This window comes from Chroicocephalus ridibundus, chromosome 4 (genome assembly GCF_963924245.1).
Source record: "Chroicocephalus ridibundus chromosome 4, bChrRid1.1, whole genome shotgun sequence".
Taxonomy (NCBI): domain Eukaryota; kingdom Metazoa; phylum Chordata; class Aves; order Charadriiformes; family Laridae; genus Chroicocephalus; species Chroicocephalus ridibundus.
Window position 1 is genome coordinate 89,880,694 of NC_086287.1, and position 25,142 is coordinate 89,905,835.

At 36.2% G+C, this 25,142-nt stretch overlaps 2 protein-coding genes across 5 annotated transcripts; one reads left to right on the forward strand and one right to left on the reverse strand.

Annotated features, from left to right (window-relative positions):
- Positions 1 to 326: 326 nt before the first annotated feature.
- On the reverse strand, positions 327 to 15,622 carry CMC2 (C-X9-C motif containing 2). Of its 2 annotated transcripts, none has more exons than XM_063334683.1 (4): positions 15,190 to 15,617; positions 8,843 to 8,979; positions 4,504 to 4,575; positions 327 to 2,441 (listed from the first exon to the last, which is right to left on the reverse strand). In XM_063334683.1, the coding sequence occupies exons 2-4, from the start codon at positions 8,921 to 8,923 to the stop codon at positions 2,367 to 2,369; spliced, it is 228 nt and encodes a 75-aa protein (XP_063190753.1). In that variant the 5' UTR covers positions 8,924 to 8,979; positions 15,190 to 15,617; the 3' UTR covers positions 327 to 2,366. The 2 variants fall into 2 exon arrangements, with proteins under 2 accessions (XP_063190753.1, XP_063190752.1); XM_063334682.1 differs by having other exon boundaries at positions 503 to 2,441; positions 15,482 to 15,622.
- CENPN (centromere protein N) lies at positions 15,181 to 23,680 on the forward strand. 3 transcript variants are annotated; one of them, XM_063334679.1, is made up of 11 exons: positions 15,181 to 15,309; positions 16,175 to 16,364; positions 17,470 to 17,515; positions 18,271 to 18,327; positions 18,718 to 18,794; positions 20,326 to 20,502; positions 21,230 to 21,331; positions 21,886 to 21,943; positions 22,378 to 22,490; positions 23,146 to 23,269; positions 23,565 to 23,680. In XM_063334679.1, the coding sequence occupies exons 1-11, from the start codon at positions 15,266 to 15,268 to the stop codon at positions 23,678 to 23,680; spliced, it is 1,104 nt and encodes a 367-aa protein (XP_063190749.1). In that variant the 5' UTR covers positions 15,181 to 15,265. The 3 variants fall into 3 exon arrangements, with proteins under 3 accessions (XP_063190749.1, XP_063190750.1, XP_063190751.1); XM_063334680.1 differs by lacking the exon at positions 15,181 to 15,309 and adding an exon at positions 15,783 to 15,966; XM_063334681.1 differs by lacking the exon at positions 15,181 to 15,309 and adding an exon at positions 15,808 to 15,918.
- The last annotated feature ends 1,462 nt before the right edge of the window (positions 23,681 to 25,142 follow it).

Here is a 25,142-nt window from a genome sequence, read left to right on the forward strand (position 1 = left end):
CAACACAAAATTCCATCATATTTCTTTTTTTCTTCTCCCTCAAACTTGCTCTTTCAGAAAGAACAACAGGGAAAATGCTTCTAAACACAAATGAAGTTACAATGAAGTGTCTTCAAAGCCCTTATAGATAAAGTTTATGTCACCCAACATGTCCCCTGCTCACCGCTCAGCTCACTTTAGGAAACAAAAGCCCCACATTTAACATTACCCCCATACCCTCTTTCTCCATCAGATAAATCTTAAGTATTATTACACTAGTGTTTCTCAGCTTCAAGATCAAATGAGCAATGTAACCCCCTCAAAAAAAGGAACAAAACCACAGGAATAAATGGGCGATCTCATATCACGCTGCTAGCGGACAATTAGCAGGGAGAAACAGAAGGATGAACGTGATCTTACTTTTCCTGGGTAAACAAAGTTTATCTGTAACATAGATTTATTGCTAAAGGTAGTTCAAAGTATCAATAGAAACTGTGCATGCCATTTGGTCTTTCATTTATTAAGGACATTGATCTTTGAAAATATGATTCTGACTAACGAGCTGTGTTAAGTGGCTCTTGGATTCCTATTTTGTTGCTATTCTAGTGGAAGATCTGAAGTCACAGAAGGTGATGAAAGAAAGAAAAGCTTCAGCGCTTTTGCACTCAGATATCAGCTTCTCAACCTAATCTCTAGGCCAAGTCTCAATTTATTTATTTACTTACTTACTTAAAGATTACAAGCTTTTTAAGAGCTTGCCTGAAGTAGACTTTGTCATCACAAATGGAAGAAGGATTGGGATCAAGGATGCAGAGTTCCCAGTCCAGTCAGGGAACTTCACTATAAAGTACTCTTCAAAAGTATTTTGGAGTGCACCAACAAAAAGACTTCACCACTTCCAGCCACTCAAGTATTTAATTCAAATAACACATCGTTTACTTGCTCTAATAAAGCAGACAGCATGTCAAAACACGCAGAAACAATAGATTCAGTTTTTCTTGGAACTTTCACTTGAAAACCTTTGTGATTAAGTTTTACCAGTTTACCTGGGTCCATCCAGCTATTGAAAAATACGTAAAGTTATTCTAATGAATCTTTCAAAATAGATCACAAAATACAGCTTTCTTCCAAAAACAGGTATATGTACCAATTTCAAGATTGAGTGTCAACAATGGTTCTTACAACAAACCGTAAAATTCATTGTAGAATAGGCACCCTTTCTTCAAAAGATTCAAGATCGTGTATTTTTATTTTTTTTAAGTGTTTTGTTGCTAGGCAGAACAGAAAAGTCATTTAAAAATAAGGTGAATCCAGCAGACGCCCAGAGAAACAGTTCCATCACTGCACAAACCAACATATGATTTAATACCAAATCTTCTGAATTCAGAGGCTTGCTCAGGACTTTCTGCAGTTTGATAGCAAATTAACAGCTCTTGTAGGCTAACGAGGCAACTTGATTAACACAATACTAGTTGATTTGCCTAACTGAAAGTCAAGTTACACCTTCTTTCACTTCAATGTGGGTTTCTCTTCAACAGCAACAGTCATAACTTGACTTCATCTTTGTACCACAGTATGTGGAAGAACTATTTAGCTTGTATTTTTGGCAGCACTCCTCTTCAAAAAAATCACTCAGCACGCATTGATTGTACTCAACAAAAATCAAGGCAATGCTTTGTAAATCCCTGGAAAAGTTCCATGCTGAATTTCTAAGGCCGTGCTTGCTTTGGGTATGATGAACAAATTGGCTTACAACGGTCCACGCTGTACATACGGTTGAAAGGAAGGATTTTTAATCTTCTCAGTGAAAGATGGTAGTTTCATCATTTCAGCTCAAATAAAAATACTAGAACTCCAATTATTACTTGATAGGTAATTTCCAATTTCAAGCCACATGTGTTTAAAATTTCTTTTTGCTAATTCGTTTATGCAGTGTCATCACAACACTACAAAGAGTGATCAAAAAGTCATTAGGTGTTTTTCAAGAATAAAATAGAAAAATACAAGATGAATGAAAAAACTCTAAACACAAAGAAATAAATCGAACTCAACACAAGGTAGGGAATATAGCAGCCTTGAATACATAATTCTCCACACACACTGATTCCTCATTACTTAACAATCATAACAAAACTATGCCAGAACAAAGACTTGCCACAATAGTTGGGTTTTTCAGAGGTCAAAAATTAAGTTAAGTTGTGAGTGATCATTTATTATTTATTTTTTTTCCACATTGTTTGCCTTCCTGGGAATGAATATGTTTTAGGTGCATTTGTTTTTTCACCATTTCACAAACCATATGCTGAGCATTGGTGATGGGAAAGTATTCTGTCAACTTTCAACCAAGTGTCTCTGTTGAGATGCAGCTGTCCCAAATACAGTACAGCTCACTTCTCTGAGTTTTTGTGAGCATTAATTATCTGCCGTCGTTTCGCCTGGTTCCTGGCCCTGTTTTCTTCATACTGGAAGACAGATAAGAAAATTAAAAAATCAGCTGTTATCACTGAACAGATCAGTCGCATTTAAAAGTGCAGAGAGCGTTTATTACTCAGGAACAGAAAAAATATCTTTGAACTGATGCATTAGAAATGCAGTTCTTGTTAATATCTACATTTTGGTTCATTTTTACTTTGGAATTAACATCTATTTGATTAAAATACATGCTTCTAAGTTTGACGTTATTAAGCTAAAGACTATTAGAACATTCTAATAAAGCAGATTCGTTTAATTTTATGGAGGAACTTATACAGCCATCTTATGTACAATAGCTACACTTCACACATGAACTAGGAAAAAAGCTGGATCGGTGCTAGTCTAGAGCACAGGTCAGGCTCGTTTCCTTTTAAAAGATAGTGATTAATCTAAATGTGTCTGCCTTCTGAAACATGAATTTGTCATCACAGACTTGGTCTATTTTTGATCCTGGTCATCAATTATACGCACAGATAAAGTAGTATACCAAGATGAAAGGAACAAAGGCAAATTTTGGTTGAATGAGAGTAACGCATTTTGGGTTTTTTTTTTACAGTTAAAAAAAAAAAAAAAAGCAACAGAGATGGGACTCCAGTGTAAAAGGGAATCACTAAAGCCTTCACAGTTTAGATACATGCATAAGATGACCGTGCTTTCAAGTATGCCCCTGTGTTAGCAAAAGCCTGAAGACTGACGAGCCTAACCTTCTTTCATTGCAGCCAAAAAGGAAACCTTTTCATGGCTTAAAGAAATGAAAAATTAAAAATCAATGCATGATTTGCTATGTATTTTATGAGAAGCAAATTATTCTTGGCCTTAAGTTAGAGAAAAAAAAAAATTGTTCAATTTTTTTAATAATTGGTACCAAGAATAAAACCCAAGTAACCCACAAATATTCAGTTCTCTATATAATATAATAAACTACTAAGCAGATTGATTTTAGAAAGGATTTGCAGTTTTTTCACTCATTATACTGATTGGTTTATAACTGAAATAATGGCCCAAAACATTACTTAATATTTACAGAATGCTTAACTTTTTCGCACGCCAATATTTCATTTTTCAATAACCCATCCATGTTTTTACATAGAATGAGAACAGTGGATCTTTAAAAGCTACATCTGTACTTATTCTATACTTGTGAACAGCCTTTCAAGGGCTTCCTAGTAATGGCATATCAATGTAGCCATAATTTAAGAAGGCAGACATGGAAAGAAACTTCATTATTTTCCAGGTCTGTGGTACAGTTTTTACGGGGGGCAGGGAATGGTATTTGACACAAGCAGATGAAATTAATGCCCACAGACTGACAGAAGGAAAAGAGGGAACCCAAACTGTCCTGGCTACCATGCACTTGAAGTTTCCCTTTTTAGATACGACTATGAAATTTATATCAAAATTATTAAGTATAATTTCAAGTGAAAAGGTGCATGAAAAGTTCATTTATGTGTTCTGTCTTGTAGGCATGACAACCACAAATATAAAGACCCATTGATACTCTTCTGAAAATGTGCCCATTAGCTAGTCAATCTACTTAAACTCCTAGAGTCTTCCATTCCTTCCCATCTGCAGATGTAGTAGAGCAGTGAGCAGGTTCTTAGCAGCAATATTTTCATTTAGGGCCTAACTCAGCAACTCATCGAGTGGTTTCAGTCAGCATACCTGACTTCAGTAATAAGTGTTACTCATGCAGAAGTGACCATTACTGCCTTGTATTCTATTCTGTGCAAATACCACTACTAAAATAAATTAAGAAAAAAGATCAGAAGCAACCTGTGAAGTGTCCATTCCTATTTGCAGTATTTGTTTTGTTAAGATGTGTTTGCTTATTTTTGTATATCCAAAAATAGACCATGCCATTTGTTAAAGCCAGATTTTACCTGACAAATTTATCAAAAAAAACTTTAAATTCGGTCTTAATTGCCCACTCCAGAATGTGCTTACATTTCAAGGCCTATTTATTGATTTGTACTACTTAGTAAAAAGCAACTCTATTTCTATCTAATGGACTTTTTTATTAAGCATTTAACTTGTAGTAAATTTGTCTCTTACCTCTTTCTTTAAGCACTTCCGCATCTCACGGTCAATATCATTGCAATGGCCAAAAAATTTCAAAATGTTGTGCTGATAAGTTAGGGAGAGAAAAACAGATTTACAATTCAAAGGCTTCTTCCTCTGAAGCTCTAAATTTCTTAGAAGCCACTTGCATTTTGCAACATATCCTGGTCTTCTTTTCCTTTTCTCTTTTTGCAAAAAATTATGCTTTGTAGCTTTTTTACCGAGTAGCTACAAGTTAGAGCTACTCCTGAACCTCATATGAGCCACTCCCACCTTGCTGAAAGTTGAAGGTACTCACCACGTTGTGTAACCAGACTAAAATAGGATACCTAAGCAGAAGCTATTAAGTCTAAATGTAGAACATGTATTTTATTGATCTAGGAATCAGTCTTAACAACTTTCACTCACGCTAGCTTGAATAATGTACAAAAAATAAATATTCTGAACTCCAGTTTGTCATACAGAAAGATGTAAGGAGATCTACAGGCATCCTGGAGGCAATGTCCTCTGTGCTTTAGTTTTCATTGTTTCTTCATGACCTAGAGAGGCAAAGGACTTGATGCTATATCATCCCAGCCACAAGAAAAACGTGTTGTTGGTCCAAAAGATGCAGGCATTAGGCTTAAATGACTGAAATGTTAGAAGTAGTATAAAAAAATGGGGGGATTAGGTTTCTCCAGATCGTGAGGTTAATAAGTAAGATGCATTTACCATCTTTGTGGCACAGCTCAACTGTGGGCCTTATCCATACTTAAGTGTTATTCAGTTCCTGAAAAACTGCAGGCATTGTCCTCACGAAGACATTCCCCAGCTAACCTGATGATATTCACCACAAAAACCTGCCCTCTTAGCCAGGATTTCCTGAAGCAATTTCATATTATCAGCCACCAAATCACTCTCACAATGCATCCTTCTACAAGCACTATTTTTTTCAGGGTGATGCTTGCCAACATGCCACAGAATCTGGTAGCAGAGCATCCAAGCAATTCAGAAGGCCTAAAGGAGTGGAGATTTTAGTAGATATTTACAGTTATGCAATCAAAAGAGTCAATTTGACCAATCTTTTAGAGAACTAATGAATTTAAAAAAAAAAAAAACAACAAAACAAAACAAACCTGGAAGAACAAAACTGATGAGAATGAAATAATTTCCATATTTTAGAGGAAAACCTATGCACATTTCTGTAGCTGATGAGAAGCTAGGTGGATTTATACAATACAGGAACACTATTAAGAATTCAAACAGGGGACAAGATTTCAGCCAATAGAACACGAGTGAAAGTAAGAGTGGGTTAATAAAGATTATGACAAACACTTAACTATAGCAGTGCTATAATTAGCTTGTTTATACCTCTCTGCTTTGTAAAGGGCATCAGATGACACTCTGAAGCAGTTGCATGTGATAAATGGTCACTTTACTACAAGCTGATCTTGCTTTTACAACATTTTAATTTTAGATAATACAGATTTAATTTTGTATTCTACTCCCATACCTGCATTCAGGTATTTCAAGGGTGAGCGCCCACACTTCAAGCTAACTCCACTCTTACTAGTGCATTCAGTGAGTTGAATTTACATTTATTTAGCCAGATTCCCAAGCTGTCAATTTTTTAGTACAGATTATGAGGAAAAAAGAATCAGTTTCTCAAAAATAATTACACCAATTACAGTGATATGATTGCAAGACAACATGCAATAATATTTCTTTCAGCTGACAACTATAAAAAGTCTCTTTAAAGCCTGCATTTGGCCCCAGAGTGGTGGTGGTAAAAAAAAAAAAAAATCAAAATAATAACATCAAATAGGAATCCCAGTAACCTCTCCTCACTAGATGCAAAACTTGATACAATACTTGATACAATAGGCATGTTCACAACAATCAAATTGACCGTTGTGAAAATGCAAACACAGGACACCCAATTAAAAAATAATGCTTTTCTTCATACTAATTTAAATTGTACATCGAGGTTCTTAGGCCATTTTGGCATTATAACAAAAAAGCAGGTAGTCACTGATAACTGATGAAGATCACTAACTTTTCAGATTTCAGTGACTTCAATTTTAAAAGAATATTTCAGTACACTCCCCTTGAATTTTAAATGAAATGGTATCGCTTCCTTTCAACTGAGTGTGAAAGAAGCCATCTTCACCCTTTCTGTGCTGAGACTGTTAGCACAACAGTTGAGCACAAGACTGACAAAAGTAATTCCTCTTCATGTAAAGATAAACTTCAAACAAAACCAAAAGCATATAATCCTGTGCTTGACTATTACTGCTGCTCCTAGGCCCTTCGTAAGTCAAACTGGCAATAGATTCCTTTGAATCACTTGCTGCCAAGGAATTCAAATACACCTTTTAGTTCCAGTTGCCTCTTCAATGCTAAGTAGTCTAATAAGCTACATTATACAAAAAGCTTATGATGCTTATACATTAACATTCATTTTTATCAAACAGTCAACCATTACTTTCAAGTAGTAAATTGTTTTTTCTGGATTCTCTGGTCAAAGCATAGAATGCCCAACTACGTACATACCAAAAGGCAGGACAAATCTGAGCCTATTTTCTTTCCTGATTGGCTTTGTTTCAAAATGATGAAAAATGAATCACAACATTTTAATTTTATATTGCCTATAGAAGTTTTATTCTCCACTTAACTGACAGTCATTTTATTTGGCAATCCTTTTGATACCATAGTAGTTAAGGTACAAGGAAAGCCTTCTCACTTAATTCTAGCTACTGAACACTTGTAGCTATGTTACAACCTTCCAAGTTTCCAAAATAAATTAAAAATTAACTAAAAAAGAGAAAAAAAAATAAAGTCTCTACAATCTCTCAAATTACTTAACACATTTTTAGGCAAATTAAAATTTCAGAACTCAGAAGAAAAGCATAACTCTTACACTTAATAAAACTTTCAGTTTTAAAGCTTGAGGATGTTCTGCACAAGAACTTTGTACCTTAGGTTTAAAAAAAATGTAGACAGTGCATAGGAAGAGACAAGCAATGGTATGGGAAGTACCGGATAGGAGATGGCATCAACAGATTCCAGCACACTTAGATTTCAAGATACTGTACTACAAGTGCCAACAAAAAACAATTCAATGTTGCTGAAGAAACCCAGTACAGTATATTCATTGCAAGTGAATTTTAGTATTAAAACTCTGCTCCCTTCATTGTTGTAATATAGAAATCATAAGAAAGTGTGGTAATGCAAGGTTTTTTTATATGTTATTTCAGCTACTTTAAAATCTGCAAAAATGTTTCATGCAAAATATCTTCTCTCACATTTCATGTACTATCAGCCTTGGTTTTCTTTCTGTTATGACTTTTGCAAACAAAAATTTAGAGTTCTGCTCAAAAAAGTGAAGCTGTTGTATGTATTGAATAAGAATTTGTGAATAACTGCACTATAAAAAAATTATAAACATCACACCTGAACATGGAGGTGAAAATATTGTAGATTGCATGTAACGCAGTCAACCATTGTTTTCACATTCATATTCAACATTTAAATATATTTTTGTCTCAGTGGAAACTATGAAATTGAATTTTTTATGCACTAATACAGAAATATATCTGTACAGAACATCTATTTAGAGTACATGAGAGAACTGGAAAAGTAATTAACAATATTGCAACGATGCTGCAGATAGCTTAGCTTCCATTGCAGAGCCTGACTCTTCTACATCTATAGGTTTACTACAGAGCAAATTAAAAAAAAAAAAAAAAAAAAAAGACTTTTAAACAAGTGAGATGAAGATTCTATCTTCTTGAAGCAATGAAGAGCCTTGAGAAGCCTGAAGACAGTTTGGGATTTTATATCTTTGGGTAGGTGCCTACTAAGAAGATGGAAGTCAAACAGTCATTCACACTTAGCTCTCCAAGCACTGAATGTAAGGCATGCTGCATGTCCAGACCCCCGTCAACACATCTGCTTATAAATAGACTGAAGCATCTGCCCAGTGGACAGCTGGAATATGAATATGCTGCAAGCGTACAAAAAGAGGGCATTTGAAGTTGCTCTTATGATTGTTTTTTGAGGCACACACAGTACTAAAAGGTGCAGAAATTATTTCTGTTCTTAAAATAGGTCCATACTTGTCAAGCTGTAGCAGAGGAAATTTTAAGGCATGTTTTATTTCCTAATGAAATCATTGGCAAAATTTTACACACAGTTGTCAGATACCTCTTCAGTGAAAACATACTAGCTACATTTCATGGCTGTTCTGTCTAGAGGAGGTTTTTCTCTCTATGATCATATAATATTCTCGCTAATTTATCTGACACTCATTTCCCCAACCCACCCACTCTTTTCTCCGCTCAAAACTCCTTACCTCCTTGTGACACTTCTTGAGCAGACTGATAATTAGATTACATTCTTCAGTGTGCAGATGAGGAGACAGGTCTGGATGCATCTTTAGTTAGGGATAATTTTAGTAGTACAAGGACAAGAATCTGAGAAAACTTCCACCTGCCAACATTAAAATGCAAAAGTATAACTAAAAAGTTTGAGTTAGCCACTTAAGATATTATCACATAGTATTATTTTTTTAAAAAAATATTTTAGATCAAAATGCAGCTTAATATATATATAATTTATATTACGCAGTTAAAGTAATTAAAACTAGCACATCTGTTCTTCTACACAGCCCAAGTGTTAAAAGTTAATGATAACTTTATATTCTTTGCTGTCATGGACAGAAGCATGCTTTTGGGATTTTAATTTTCAGGGACTCCCTAGTAGCGTTAATCTTTCTTGAACTGCAGATTATCTTTTCACATTCCTACTTCAGTTTTTTCGTTTCTAGCTTTAAAAAAGCTAAGTATATGTAATTTTCTTTCTACCTTCTACAGATGGATCAGAACAGGAAGCACAATGATATTTCATTACAGCACTCTGAGAACTGACATTTTTGTTTAGTTATCTAGATGCTTTTTAAAAAATCCTGATCCAAAGCATTGATGATGCTTTAAAAAACAGTACTTAATGAAAACAGTAATGATGTTTTTCTTATTTATGCCCAATTGGAATGTCCCTTCCTGCAACTTCACATTGTTGCCTGTTGCCCTTTCACTGTGCTCCTCTAAAAAGCATCTGGATGTGTCTTCTACATGAATCCCTCACTGCTTCGGATAGTGGAAGGCAGCATTTGGGTTTCCCTCGAGTATCCTATTTTGAAAGCTGCCTAGCTCCTTTAAACTTGTCGCATATACCAGCTCTTCCACCCTCCTGACCCTCTTAGTTTCCCCATTGCTGGACTCGGTTTTTTTTATCATCTGTTAGCCTTTGGGACCCAAAGATGAACACTGTATTTCAGATGTGGCCTCAAGACTGCCACGGAGAGGGGAATAATAATTACCTTCCTTGACCTGCTACTATACTTCTAGAGTGACCCAGTATGCCATGAACCTTTCTTGCCGCAAGGGTGCACTGCTAAATCATGTTTTAACTTCATGTCAACCAGAACCCGCAGGTCCTTTTCTGAAGGGTTCTGTCGGACAAGAGCAAAATTTCATTCTAGAAATAAATTTTTATATTACCTCCCATTAAAAATTATATTTTTATATATATATATATATTCCCAGAAGTAATTTTCAAGATCTTTTGTTGAAACGGATGAAAGCATCTTATGATAGTGGCTGAAATAAGATGACATCTTTGTTGTGGAAGATTACTTTACCAGGGAGGGAAGAAAAAAGTCCAGTTCATACCAGGACAAATGGGCTCACCTTGACAAAATTCTACTTGTATGACCCATACTGCCATGGAATTAAAGAGATGCCTTTTTTGGTTGTTTACTTAGTATTTTGTGTTCCCCCTCCTCCCAAAGAGATCACCTTTGTAGCTGCAATACATCAGGCAAATACCACTACAGCTTGTACAAAGTATTAACACTCCAGCTAAATAGGCAAGCTAAATACTACTAGCCAGTGGTCAGATTTTACAATTGCAAAATCCCAATATTCAGCTGGCAGCTACAATCTACACTGCTATTCCTAGAACACTCAAGTAATATATTTGGCTTGAAGAGGTATGTACACTAATTTACCCAGTATTTCCCATCACGTGTGCAGCTTAACAAGAGTTACATTCCCACAAGCAAACAAAATTTTAAAAATCCAAACAGATTTGAAAGACTCTTGAGACCCATGAGAATATGTTCCACATTGTGTTACAAACACACGTAGTGATTTCTTTCAAAAATCTCCCCCATACTATCTGGAAGTCTAATATTACGCTACATATATTCTTAGCACAGAAGAAGTTGGAAACCGTACAAGTTGCTTAAGCATTCCATTCAACAAATTAACAAATGAACCTTTAGAAATATGACAGCAGGAGCACGACTGTAACAGCAAAGTGATTAAGAACCCTGCTGTGTTATTGCCACCAGCTTTTGATTGCATGCCACACAAAGTCAATATGTTTTAAATTTATCAGTAGATTTTTTTGATAGCAGTAGAGTTAGCATTCCCTTGAGAGGGTGACCTGCTCAATGACTGCGCATTACTTTAACGTCTGTGAACCCAGCTGATTATTAAATCCCTCCATCATTCAGCCTCTGACCGCTCTTCCTAAAACTGTCATCTGAGATGGCTGTCTCGGAAGGAGCAAGCAAGACTAATGTTCTAGTGACATAGGTAGCATGCACATCAGCACAGGCCAGAAAGTCAAAGGGAGCATTTCAAGGAAAGATTAATTCTTTCTAAACTAAGATTAGTAATTACTGCCATCGTTTACAAAATTATTCTCAGATAAAGAAGATAAAAGCTACCAATGCTACAAATAGATAGGTGGCAGCATATTTCATCAATTAAAAGTCTTTTAATAACACAAGTGAATTTTCCAATGGCACTTCTTGCAGGACAGATGCTACAAATCAGAGGTCCTAACTGTCACACCAGTTCATAGATCAGTAGTCTTGAAATTCATTTTCAAATAACATTGAATAGTAAAATCTTGCAAGTTCAATTACCAGTACTGAGCTCATGTAGGCTATGATGGATTAAAGTAACAAAGCCGTGGTCATGGAAGACTTAACTGGAGCCTTCAAGTACTTTTGAAGTTCATGACCAGTGTTATCAGTGCTCAATATTATATTTATATTTAGGAGTGTCAGATTAGACAGTGATCTATAAATGATCAGAGAAGGCTAGAATATTTTTGCTGGAGCAGAATGACTGACAAACAAAAGAGTTTCAAGAGTAACAAAAATATGTGTGAAAAAAGGACAGGATGAGCTATTGGGTTCCTTAGTTTCTTTTAAATAATGTTTTAATCTAAAATAAAGATAGCAAGTTGCCATCTCACCAGAATTTAAGTCCACATGGACAGAATTTTATATAGGTAGTAGCTCATAGGGAATCTGAGTATGAAAAAATACTTGGGGGGGGGAGGAGGGAAATAGCAAAAAAAATTGGGAATAAGCAATGTAAATTGCTCTGAGAAATCTACAAACAGAAATGCTGGATAAAGAATGTCAAGGTAAACATACAATTGTTGTAGAAGAAATACTAGCAGTAAAGTAGAACAATATGAAGAAAATGCAGGAATTGCTTTATGAGTAAAACGGACTGCAAAATGCTAAGCAAACATTAATATCCGAAGCAAGTATTTGGAGAGAAGTATTTAGATGAACTCTTTACATAAAGGCACTGACATATTTCACTGGGTTGCACAAAAATGGTCTGCCCTTTAATGTGTTTTATATGAGATTTTGAATTCTTTGCGTTTTTTTTCTTCCTTGTTAAAAATTACGCTACACGTGTATCTAAGTGTTTTGGTTGAAATGCCTTAAGAACTAACTGCAAATTTCTATAAACTATTAGCCTCTGAAGGTAGAAGACATGGATAAAGATGATTGATCTTTTAACTTCCTTAACCAGTTTCTAAATCTATGCTATCCTTCAGGGAAAAAAAATAATTAAGAAATTGCCTCATTCCATATCATGTTCTGTGTAGTTTATCTTAAAGTGGGAAGAACAGGGGATGTTTTAGCTTTTATGGTTTCCAACATAAACCAGATTAAAAAAAAAAATCAAAATAACAAGAAGTGATACTCATTCCTTATCTAAAAGCCAATCTATACACACATTCAATACATTAAATATTTATATAATACGAATGTGCAAAAGGAACCTATGTATTATGGAATTTATCACAATGAAACTGCAGATATCTAACAAGTAGGCAGAAACCAAAAGGCTGTCCCAAAAGAGCAGGCAAGAACACTTGTACGCATTCACACTCCTGTTAAGACACCAAAATCCAGCTTGTTTCTCTCCATGTGCTCGTTTCTCCTCCTGACCTCCTTATGGCAAATAGCAGTAAAAAGACCTAGCTGTGTGGAGAAAGGAGGTGTTTGGTACATTCCCACTTCTTTCCCAAATGAAGCACGAGATCAGTATGTCAGGAATCCAGAGAAGCTCCCTTCTTTTCTCAGAATCTCCCATAAATATGAACTAAACAGTTCCCTGATGCAGAAGGAAAACTAAATTAGGTTGCTTTAGTCTTGCTGATTAGCCAAAATCTTAATATTTACATGTTTGGTAGACAACAATGAAAGGAAGGTTTGAATCTAGATCATTGCTTTCCCAAGATGCTTTTTTCCATATTTCATTAAAACATGTTAGAAGACCATTTCTTAAACCAAATTGTTCTAATTTTTTCATTTAAAAAGTTGCACACAAAAGTAATTTTTTTCAAGTTTTTGAAGTCAACAGCAAAAAAACCCCACGAAACATGAATTCACATATTGCTCAGAAAAATGACTTCTTAAAACAAAATGCAAATCCTTGTGTACCAACCCTGAAGATGAAAAATTGCATATGAGCATCTACATTGCTAATCATTAGCTCCTTAACCAGAAACACGGAGCTTTCTACAGTACAAAACATTTGCTTTTTGTTTGCTGCAAACATTCAAATAATACCCACAAGGCGGCAGCATGACCATGCAAACGAGAACATGTACTAACAGTGGAGGGCAGGGCGAACAGATCTGCAAATTCCTATAAAGCCACTGTATCACTCATCATGTGTAACATTTACTTCTGCACTTCATTTCACTGTCTAATTTGAGTAAGACCAGACAGTTTGGTTTTCTCAATTACATAGTATTGTTCTGTTTGGATTTGGAGAAAAATACCAGCTCGTTGTTTGCTCAAGTCATGGGTATTTTCTGTAAGATTATACAAAGTTTTAGCATTAAAAAGGATTCAGCTCCACACCTCACTGGTTGGTGTTACCTGAATATATCATTCATGTCACTTCAGCAGAACTTTCGCGTTCCTAGTATTATCTTTCATACACAATTTATAAATATTTTTCATGACAACAGCTTAGAATACTCAGATCGTTCATTCCGTGAAATGAGAAATCACAATTTATGAATGCCATTTCAAAAACCGAGGGAACTCTGAACTAAGGACTTTGTTTCTAGCTTTCAGTAACATGGTTAACATCTTCCAGATCAGGATATTACAGTATCATTCAAGACTGCTTTCCTTAAGGTTGTCATTAGGCACACTGAGAACGAACCCAAACTTTACAATGTTTCCAAAAAATTTAGCCAGACACCTTCACTTTATAATAAACCAAGTTTAGCTAAATCTTACAAAAATTAGTTCAAACCTCTTGAATTTCAGTCTTCAAAACTATGCACTAGTTTTCCAATATTACATACTAGAGCAGGGGCAGGGGGGAAATAATTTAGATACATATATATGAAGACTTGTAAGTAGTAAGGAAACGTGAATGGGGGAAGAGTTTATGTCTACTTTTAAAATGTTTTTATATTATGTAGATTGTATTTACTTTCCCTGAACCATCCTGGTTTTAACTGTTTTTTCACATGACCACTTTCTGCCAACAATTCAACATCCCGCACATCAGCAGAATGAGTGCTCACCTGCTACGTTTAGGAGTAAGCAACTGATAAAACTACATCATTCCTGATTACATACTTGGTAAAGTAAGTTAAGAAGGTGTCAGTCCTACTGAATAAAGAAAGTTGAACAGCAACTTGAATATCAAGTCATTTTTACAGCTTTATTTCTGGCTAAAATAAATGATCAAGTAAAGTACAACAGGGCATTTTCACCGCCTGGCAATTATTTAAGGTCATATTCATACAACAAACACCACCATAGTTACAGGACAATTAGTGTAATATTTTAATTATAATACGCAGCAAGTCACACTGCACAATATAACATTACATTACGAAAGATTACTGAAGCAGTCTCTCTCTATTCCTGCTGTCTCTGAAGATGAGAATACACGGTCAAAGCTTCATTTTATTACCGTTGCATTCATTTCTTGATCTAGCAGGTAAGAACACTATAAATTTAGTACTGCTAGCAGAATTCTTGCTTACTGTAGAACTGCTTTTTCCCTTCTGAAAGAAAGGGATCAAGGGGATCACAGTCTCCTGATGGAAAAGACAGGACTTTATCCCTTGAGCAGCAAGGCCCCTCATGAAAGGCAGAGAGCACTGAACAGAAAGTAAACACAGCGTAACAGAGCTTTGCTACCAGGTGAACTGTTATCAACAGTTATGGCAGGAGAAGAGGCCCACTGAATTAACCGACATTGTTTTCAGAGTGTAGTTTCTCAGTGCTCCCAGGAGTCCTTAAAATAGCGATGGGACACACAGAGACGCAAGGAAAAGCAAGCTTACAGCAGTCGCGATGGAGAGCCCCGTGGTCCCCCTCAGAACAGCCCTTTTGAAAGTCCTCCTTGAGGCCTGAAGGAGGATGCGAGGCAAGGAGGGGGTCCCAGAAGCCGGCCCCGAGCTCGGGTAGGGCAGGGCAGGGCACGGCTCCTCCAAAGCCAAGCGGTGAGGCCGGGAGGGAGAGCGGCGGGGAAGGCACCTCCCCACAGGCCCCTCTTTTCCTTCGGGGCTAGGAAGGAACAACGCCGCCCGCTCGAGCCTAGACAAAGCCTCCCCTCACCGCCATCCTCGCACTTACTCCAGTCCCCAGAGGACGCAGCCGGCACCGGGAGCGACGCACCGGCCGCGCAGAGCGGGGAGGAGATGCGGGTGACCCAGGCAGGCCCCACCGGAAGCCACCTCACCGCACCGGGCAGCAGCGGGAACAGCCCTCAGGGCGCCGGCGCGCGGCGGGGCGGGGCGAGAGGCGAGGCGTCTTGTGATTGGGCGGCCGCGGCACCGTGCAGAGTCTGATTGGGCGCTTCGAAAGGCGGGCAGTGGTTGGTGGGGCGCGCGGCGGGCGGGTAAGGAAGAGGAGAAGGAGGGTGGCGGCGGCGGGAGAGTGGGGTTGTTTCCGTCGTGGGCAGGTAGAGTCGCCGTTCTCCCTTCGTCTGTGCGGCTTTCTTGGCGTTCGTGCCCGCTGTCTGAGCACCCGCACGGACATCCGTCGAACCGGAGAGGCAGTGACAGGCCGGGGTGAGGGCCAGTGCCCTGTCCCTCTCTAGAAGTTCGCACGAGGCCTTGGTCAGTGAGGGAAACTTCTTAGGGCTTGGGGGGGAAATTATTGTAAAAAGCGTTTTAACGTGCTCCCTGAAATCTGTGATGGTAATACGCTTAGGACCGATGCCAATGTCCTACTAGTCGTGCCTAGGTGAAGCTTTGTATGCCATCCAAAGGGAGCAAGTCTCCTGAGCCTGCTTATGCCTCCATTTCAACTTCTTTAACCATTCAGCTTTTCAGGTGGCTTCGTCATGGATGAAACTGTTGCTGAGTACATCCGAAGAACTGTACTAAAAATCCCACGAGATGAAATTAAGATGATGCTACAGAAATGGGGCTTTCTCTCTGAGGCACAGCTGGAAACCATAAACTTCCATCAGATAAAGGACAACATTTCTCAAGATGTGGTGCAGCTTTGTGAGGTAACTGCCTGTCAGTGACATACAGAATGCATGTTGAAGCACCAGGAAAAAAACATTCTTATGAAGAAATAAATCTTCTTTGGCTGTAACACATCATCAAATAGCAGCTTGCAGTCTGAAAAGCGTAAAGCTGAACTGGTAATACCATCAATTTTGCCTGATTGATAGGAGTGCAAGATTGACCCTTATTGAGTATGGAAGTGCATGTTTTGAGCTCTTGGCTTCCACAAAGTAGATAAAATTCAGTGTGTTAAACCTTTAAGAAATGTGTGTATTTCTAAATTGTAAAATAAAGGCATTGATTGAGATGTCTACTCATTACATAGTGCTAATTTAGATCTATTTAGTATGGATAACGATAGCACTAGCATATATCTTAGACTTCTTAGATTTTTTTTGAAAAACTTCCTTGGCCAAAGCTACTTCATTCTGCAAACTGTAAGTAAAAAAGGTTTTCTGATCGCCTCCTTAAGTACTCTGATTTTGGTGCACCAGGAATCTTTATATATACTAGGAGTCTTTAGATATGGCCTAGATAGATACAGTTATTACTAATAGCTCTTAAATTCTATAGGTTTTCTTGTATCATTCCCTTTGAATTTCATACCCAAAGATTAATTATATGGAGTGTAGATCAAACTGCAGGCAAGAAACTGTTAAGTTATTCTTGTAAGATAGCAAATGTTTCTGAAACATCTGTAAGAAGTAGTATCATAGTTTCTTTAATATTTTTTCACACTGTAAATGATAAATAAGGAGGAACCAAGCATGTTAAAATTCCTGACAGTGAAATACTAGTCAGAGTTGCGTAACGTCATGAATACTTTCTAATTGCTCATACATCATATTATAAGGACAGCGTTGTTCTTGCTGCCTCTGCAGAAACACTTAAACCTTGCTGTAATAGCTTTTATTATTGATTTCTCAAAACTGTATTGTGTGCACATTGGGACCAGGTGTGGTGTCTCTGAGGAGACTGTACGTGCTGTGGACTTCAGTGCAATGTAATTTAAACTACCAGTACTGAGGTTTTTTTGCTTACTAAACAGTATGATAGAGCATTCTGGACTTGCAGTTCACCATGCACTGTTATTCTTCTTTCCAGGAAAATTCTGCAGACATAAAGCAAGCAGCTGTCCTAGACATAATTTGTAAGTAAAAAATGAATAAAAAGAACATCTTTATACCTTTTTCTGAGTAACTTGGTAATGCCCTTAATTACATAGCAATTGTCCTAGTGAGGTACAGCTGCATCTGGTGCACACAGATTACATTTCAGATGACGAATCTTATTGGATCTGATCTTTTTAAAAAAATTTCAAAAGCTCAAAATCAACAAAAGCATGTTTGCTTCTTCTGGCATCTAAATAGATGTAAACTGTAGTAAGCCACATCAGCACACAATTATAAATGTAGAGAGATATGTTTGTCTCCAGTATGCACCAAACCCTAAAATCAGTAATGTCATGCTCCTATAAGGAGTGACTTGGGCAAAATTATAGGCACATACTCCAGGGGGAACTCTAACTGCAATATTAATTTGCAACTTGATTATATAATAGTTTAAATTGCAAGACTTTTTAACACTCTACACTTCTTAGTTTGAGTTTAGACTGGATTTCAGTCAGTTTAGGTAAAATCCTTCTTTAAACGTTGAACCTCAGAGATACCCTTTATTAGTTGTGTAAATGAATTAAAAAAGATCTTCCCATCTCTTTTAATAAAAAACTGTGTTGCTATTAGATTTACTGTGAGTGGTAGTTTAAGAATGCTGAATAAATTGTATTGTGTTACCAGAAGTAATATTTTGAAATAACCTGGTCATAAAGGTATTGTAAAACTATTTGTTCCTTTAATTACCATTTGACAATACACTATGTTATTGAGCAATTCCTATTTTTCTTAGACAATAACATCTACCCAAACAAAAGAATATGGAGTGTTTACCAGATGAACAAAACAGGTAAAATGCCTTTCCTTGCTGTAATCTCACAGTTCTCAGAAACTTACTGCAATGCTGCCTCATATACCTTTTAAACACAAGGTCTAGTTTTCAGTATAAATATCTTAAATATTTAGCTGTAGTCTAATACGGATTTTTCAACAGAGCCGTCTTTAATGTTTTTAGAATGCTTTTGATTAGGTTCTTATTATTAGAAATCAGAACTGCTAATTAAATATTAACCTTTTCGCTATATATCGGTCATGAGGCTCAAGTTTAATATACAGCTTTTCGTATAAGGCTATGGAACTTCAGCTTTTTCTGCTTAATTTTGTTTCAGCAAAACTGTAAAATCGTCTCGGAACTATTTCTTGTAAACACAATTGTAGTTTTTTTTTTCTTGTGTAACAGGGGAAGAAACGGAATTTTTTGACTTAACAGATTTCAAAAAAAAATTTAAAAGACTACTTCGGTCAGCCTTGAAAAATGTAAGAATAAATCCATTCTAAACTTATTACACAGCTCTGCTGTCAATAGATTGTTTTCATAACTTTAGGGAGGTATTTTTCTTTCTACAGTCTGCATCAAAAATTAAATGGAATTATTTATTTGGGAATGGTAGGAACTGCATGTGAAATAGGAAAAATGTATTGCATATCTGTTCTAGCAACTTTACAATTATGCTGGAATGAAATAAAATGTAAATTTGCCTTAAAATGTGACAGCCTTCAAGAAAGGCAATATGTTCATGTTTTCTATCAAATCTTTGCCCTATTTGAGTGTACACGTTGCCTAGGTAAGTTGACATTGCTTTGTCCTGTTACACAAACAACCAAAATCAGGTCAAACAGAGTACAGAGGGAGTTCGAAATAGCCAGTAAGCAAAACAAGGAAGTTCAGTTACTATGGCTTAGATTAGTAGCAACATTGTATCCGTTTCCTTTTAGTTCAGATTTTGAAATTATATTTTGTGATGTCTGTGAGAACTTGGCTCTGGTATTTCATTACGTTATAATGACTGAAAGACCACTGTCAATAGCAAGAAACGGTTTCTAGGCTACATAAATGAGCATGGGAAGAAAATAAAAAAAATGGGAGGCATTATCATGTCACTCTTTTACTAAACAATTTGCAGAAGCCTTTTCTTGCTTTAGTTCGCCAGCTTCATTTAAGCAAGGTAATAGAAAATGCTGCTGGCTGGTTAGCTAGTTCACGCAAAGGATTCCCACTGATAACAGCAGAGGGCAACAAATACAAATCAGACAAACAGATAATTAGCTGCAGTTCATATAAATCTATTGTATAAGGTTTTGCAATATTTTCATTTAAAAAAAAAATCCACAAAAACTTTGAGAAATTATGTTGGTCCAACAATCTAAACGGTTTATGTCCTAGTTGGACTAAAAGCTTGACTACATTTGCCTCAGTCAAAGGGAGGGTTGTTTGGGGTTTTTTTAAAGGAAGTTTTCCCATTCTAAAATCACCCAGATTGAGTAAAGGTAAAAAGAAGTAACTGAGGAGCAAATCTACAAGAACAGGGAAGGGAGTCGTCTTCAAATTTCTCATTGTGTATTCTTGAGCAGCAATAAATACTATATTCAGGTCTAAAATCACAAGTTGATCAAAAGTTTAGTTTCTCAAAAATTGGACATATTGGAAATATTGCCACTAGCCCTCCATCTAAACAGATGCTTTTCTGTTGTGTTGTTATTTTCCCAAAAGACAGAATCAGGTTTTTGTAATAAGCTGTTTTTATTTTCACCCTTCAGAAGAAAATGTACATCAACAGGAACAAAAGTCATGTTAGAGTTTGAAAGGTGATTCCTCCCCGCCCCCCCCTAGTTTGTGAGGAATTTGTTTCAAATACAATTGTGACCACACTACTGGGATTTGTTTCTTAGTCAAGCAGTGGTGTATTAAATTCTGTTTGGGTCTTACGAGCGCAGGGTTAAGAGAGAACAAAATCTTTCTGGGCATTTGAATGTGCTGGTAAATCAAAGCTTTTCTTTTTCTGTTTAGGTCACCATCAACTTTAGAGAATATGAGGATAATGCAATCTGGATTAGAATTGCCTGGGGAACGCCGTATACAAAACCAAACCAGTACAAAACCAGCTATGTTGTATACCATTCACAGACTCCCTATGTCTTCATTTCTGCCTCAGTGCTCAGGAGCAACTTGCCTCTGCTGTGTCAGGTAAAGAATAAGACTCTGTAGACCCTGATTTCACTGCAGTCATGCAGAGCTATAATTGTGTTATGTTTTAAGAGAATGGGTAAAGATTTGTCACTTAAAGTAATTTAGTAATTTACATAGTAATTTTTTTCCCTTAGCTCGTGATAAAATTGGGGCAAAACCCAATCTTTTAGACCTTTGAGAGGGTGCATTGTGAATAAATTCAGTTCATTGGGATTTTTGCTGATCTTGAATTGTTCTAATTTCTTAACCAAGCATTAGGCGATATTTAGTTAAATTGTCTCATAGAAGTTGGAGAATATTACATCAACACTGTTAACTTCAAGAACTAACTGTATAAGCTCATCAGAGAATGCTATTAATTAGTTTTAAAGGACATTTTCTGTCAACTTATGGTGATCAGTGTTGGTAGTCTTTAATTTTTTATCTATTTAGCAGACTTCCAGACATTAATTATTTTATTAATCTGTTTGTTTATTTTATTTATTCAGCTGATAGGGCTATAGGCTCATCTGGTTATCCTGTGAATTCTTTTAAATATTAACCTAAGCTTAATAACAGTGTATTCAACTTCTTTTTTCAGACATGATAATCCTGCTATTTAAAGGACAGTTACTGACCTTGAAACAAAAACATCACAATGTCTAGAAATGTTATATTTTTTCCATATTATAAACATAGTGATGATTAAGACTGATGTTAAAACAATTTCAATTTCTATTTAAAGGCCCTGGTGGTTGCTTCCAATTACCAAAACATCCGTGAAATGGAGCTTCGAAGTCATTCTTTAAACTCCCTTAAAGATATTGTATTTAAGAGATATAGCCAGGTGAGCCACTTCACACGTACGTCCAAAGATAAGCATTGCTTCTTGTTTCAGGCCTAGTTCTCACCCCCAGTAGGTGGGGAAAATCACCTCTTCCAAGAGACCATCGAGTTAAAATAATATTGAACTATTGTGGTGGGTAGCCTTTCATTAAGGTAACATTACAATGGGGATGTAATTACTTGGTATCCTGCCTGTCCTCTATTATTGTAATGGTTAATTCAGTCTAAAAATTGTATGAACAATTCAATCCCAGGATTTTCTAGTATCATTTCACTAGGCTTCCTAGAGCAATGAGTTGAAGGCTATTAGAATGGGCACTTACTCTGCTTGTCCATGTAAAACTTGTAAATAGGGAAATGTTCACAAATATCATTGGACAGACATTCTATTCTCAAAATAAAGTTGGGCTTTCTGACTTCTAGTAACCGTCAAAAATTGGAAGAATACTGACTTTCAGAATGAGAAGTAAAAAATCTGGAAAGTTGTCTTCAGGTACAGCCTCTAAAAGTGGAAGTGAAATAAAACATTTTTCTCCCCCCCGTCTCTCCATTTAGAACTTCCAAACTTACTGTCCGAGACCTCTGACAGAAAGCAATGTAGCACCAGAAACCGGTACGTATATTTTAAATTAAATGGCAGCTTGAATGTCATTACTGCTGGCTTATGAAATGAGGTTCATAATAGGAAATTTACGTATGTTACATTGATGTTACATTATCCATCCCTGGTGGGGTGCCATAGTACTGGCTGTCACTAGGAGGGGTAATTATTTCCCTGTGACTGTTGTTGGACACAGTTACGAAACTAAAAATACTCAGTGCCAGGTATCTCCTTTTATATTTGCTTGGGTTTTTCTCTTGGTAAGAACTGAAAATATAAATGATGGAGACAACTAGCTTATGAATAAAAGATTATGATGAATTCTTTACAATTTATTTTCAGAATTTCACTGGAGTAATCACCTGGTTAGAAAAACAGTATCGTACCAGCTGTCAAAGTTGTCTTTCTGTTTTTTCTATTTTCTTTCCTACTCTTTCCACCTGCAGTAGATTTACGGATAATTCAAGAGAACATAAATGAGAAAGAAAGAATACAGAGACTGAATCGGGAAGTTTTTGGTGATGGTCCCCAACCTAAAATTGAATTTGCACAATATAAGGTAGTAAAAGCAATGAACTTGGTGGGGGTTTTTTTAATTAGTTTTAATGTAGTGGTAGCTGCATGAAGTTGCAAATTGAAGAAATGCTAGATTTAAAATTTTTTTTTAAACTTTAGGGAGGACATTTTAAAATAAATGAGGTAAAAGTATCTTAAGAAACAGATTTGCATTGAGATTTGGTCAGACTACTAGACGACGCTTCAATCTTTCAGCCTTGTAAACTAAGCATTTTGACTTGTAATAAAGATAGACTTAGACCAGCAGTGTATTGAAGCATGAGAAATTGAGGTTATTTGAAGTACATACAAAGCTCACACTACATATCATGCTATAATTTAACTTCTTGAATGATGCATGGATTTTATCTGATGAACAGATATATATCTATATATATATATATATGAACTTCTAAGAGATACTTAATGTTTTACAATATGGCTGAACAAGCCGCCTCTCAGCAGAAAACTGTTTACCACATGGTGGCACCCTCTGATTTTATTAAAATATTCCTCCAGCTTGATTCATGTTAACATTACAAATACAGACAAATAAGATCAGTCTTATATATTGCATTTTTAACATAATGTTTAAATAATAGCATATAAGCAATGAAGATATTTTATTTATACTCCCTGGGTAAATTTTGTCTTAACAGCTTGAGACGATGTTTAAAAGTGATCCTAAAATGGATGTTTTGGATAAAAAAGAACCGTTCAGATGTCTGGTCAAGTTTTCTAGTCCACATCTTTTAGAATCGCTGAAATCCTTGGCACCAGCAGGTAAGTGTTCCAACTCTATAAAATGGAGAAAAAAATCTACAGTTAAATGGTTTTTGTCATCTTACATTCTGCTTGTACCTTGCATAAGGGAGAACCTTCATAGTTTGTTTAGAAATAGATAGAAATTTAGTAGAATGAAAATGTTATCGCTATAAAAACTTATGTCTACATACAGTTTGTTCTTAGAATTACTGCTTTGTACATAGATGCTCAAGCTGTGTTTTTTAGTTTTATAACAGTTATGAAAGGTAAACATTGGTTGAGTTAAGCTATAACTATCTGTCTCTCCCTCCAGGTATGGCTGACGCACCACTGTCCCCACTACTTACATGTATACCACAAAAAGCTAGGAATTATTTTAAAATCAGAGAGAAAAAAAGTTTCTTACCAGGAAGTTTTGTAAGCCCTTAATTTAAAACTGATTCATACAGAATTATATAACTCATTTATTACTGGTATTCATCTAAATCATCATAAACTTTAAAAAGGATCTTAAAAAAATAACTTATTCTTTGATAATCCCTTAAAGTTTTTTTTACAAACGATGGCTGCTTTGAATTATTTTTCCACGTTTGTCTTTAACAGAAGAGTTAACCCTTTCCTTAAACAATAAAAAACCATTAGTTGCAAACTTTAAACAGAGATCGTGGTTATTTTAAATGTAAATGTGATGACTGCTCTGAACTGTATTTTTAATAGTATTTGTGGAGTTAAAGCTAGCTAAAGCTTAGTAAAGGTGCAATATGACAGCTGTAGCTGTTCAGTTTACTCTCATAGCTGTAGATGGCGAAGATATTCTAGGTGGCTGCCTTACCTGGGCTCCAGTTCAGCCGAGTGAATAGTCCCCTTCAAATAAGTGGAACTGCTTGTCTGCAGGTCAGGTGTGGTTTTTATTTTAGTAGATGAAGATTATATTCAAAGACCGTTACAGGGCGTGGGGGAAAAGGGACTCTTGGAATATAGATGTCAGCAAGAAGTTTCCATCCAGCTTCAGTGGATGTTAATTCAGATCAAGAGTTTTTACTCGCCAAGGGCAACAACCAATAACAAATAATTAAATAATAAAAAAAGAAAAATCTGTCTATTGGTATTAAAGTCTTGTGAAATTTTATCTTAGAGGGATACAATGAAAGAAGCAACAGTTTTCTTTTGAGGAAGTCCATGTTTAGAATTATTTCAATTAAGATTTGATCCTTTGCAGTCCTTGCACATTACCGCTGTTTTGTTCTTGGGGACATAAAGATTGCAGCATGGAGATGGCAACAGTCACTAATGCAAACGACAGCTTTGGAACTCTTCAGAGTTGGAAAATTGTAATTGGTAATTATATAGGTATTTTTTATGTAACTCACTGCATCATTTTTAATTTGAGATGGATTTGATCTGAAGATTCAGTTATAATATACAAGTGTTTCTTTAATTCTGTTATCTGGAAACTGTGTGTATGGCATTTCAGATTCCCTTCAGATATGTCAGTGTGCAGAGGCAGTCTGTATAACTTCATGGCACAGTGTAAATATTTTGAGAGGTTGCATGGGAATGTTTTTGTTTTCAAACTGTAAATAAATGTGTAAATTACAACTTCTCATAGAAGTTTGACTTAAAAACATGGTGTAACATTTACTGATTTTTGGGCTGGTTTGGTTTTCAGCATCTCGGTATAGCTCGTACATGAGAAGAAGTTAGTTTAGGACTGTTAGTGATACATTTTTAGGACTTCCACTGGTGTGATCTAAATATTTGTTTGACAAGGCACTTAACATAATGTTAGGACTGTGAAACAATTCTGTGTTTTGTAATAGACAAAAACCATTAAGGCTTGGCTCCTACTGTCTCTCGTTCATGCCCTCACACAGCCTTCTAGACCGTTACC

Coding starts and splice junctions, on each gene's coding strand:
- CENPN (XM_063334679.1), top strand. CDS start 15,266: ATGCGAGGCAAGGAGGGGGTCCCAGAAGCCGGCCCCGAGCTCGG. Junction 15,310..16,174: donor GAAGCCGGCCCCGAGCTCGG/GTAGGGCAGGGC, acceptor TTAACCATTCAG/CTTTTCAGGTGGCTTCGTCA. Junction 20,503..21,229: donor ACTTGCCTCTGCTGTGTCAG/GTAAAGAATAAG, acceptor TTCTATTTAAAG/GCCCTGGTGGTTGCTTCCAA.
- CMC2 (XM_063334683.1), bottom strand. CDS start 8,923: ATGCATCCAGACCTGTCTCCTCATCTGCACACTGAAGAATGTAATCTA. Junction 4,576..8,842: donor TCAAGAAGTGTCACAAGGAG/GTAAGGAGTTTT, acceptor CTAACTTATCAG/CACAACATTTTGAAATTTTT. Junction 2,442..4,503: donor GGAAGTGCTTAAAGAAAGAG/GTAAGAGACAAA, acceptor TCTGTCTTCCAG/TATGAAGAAAACAGGGCCAG.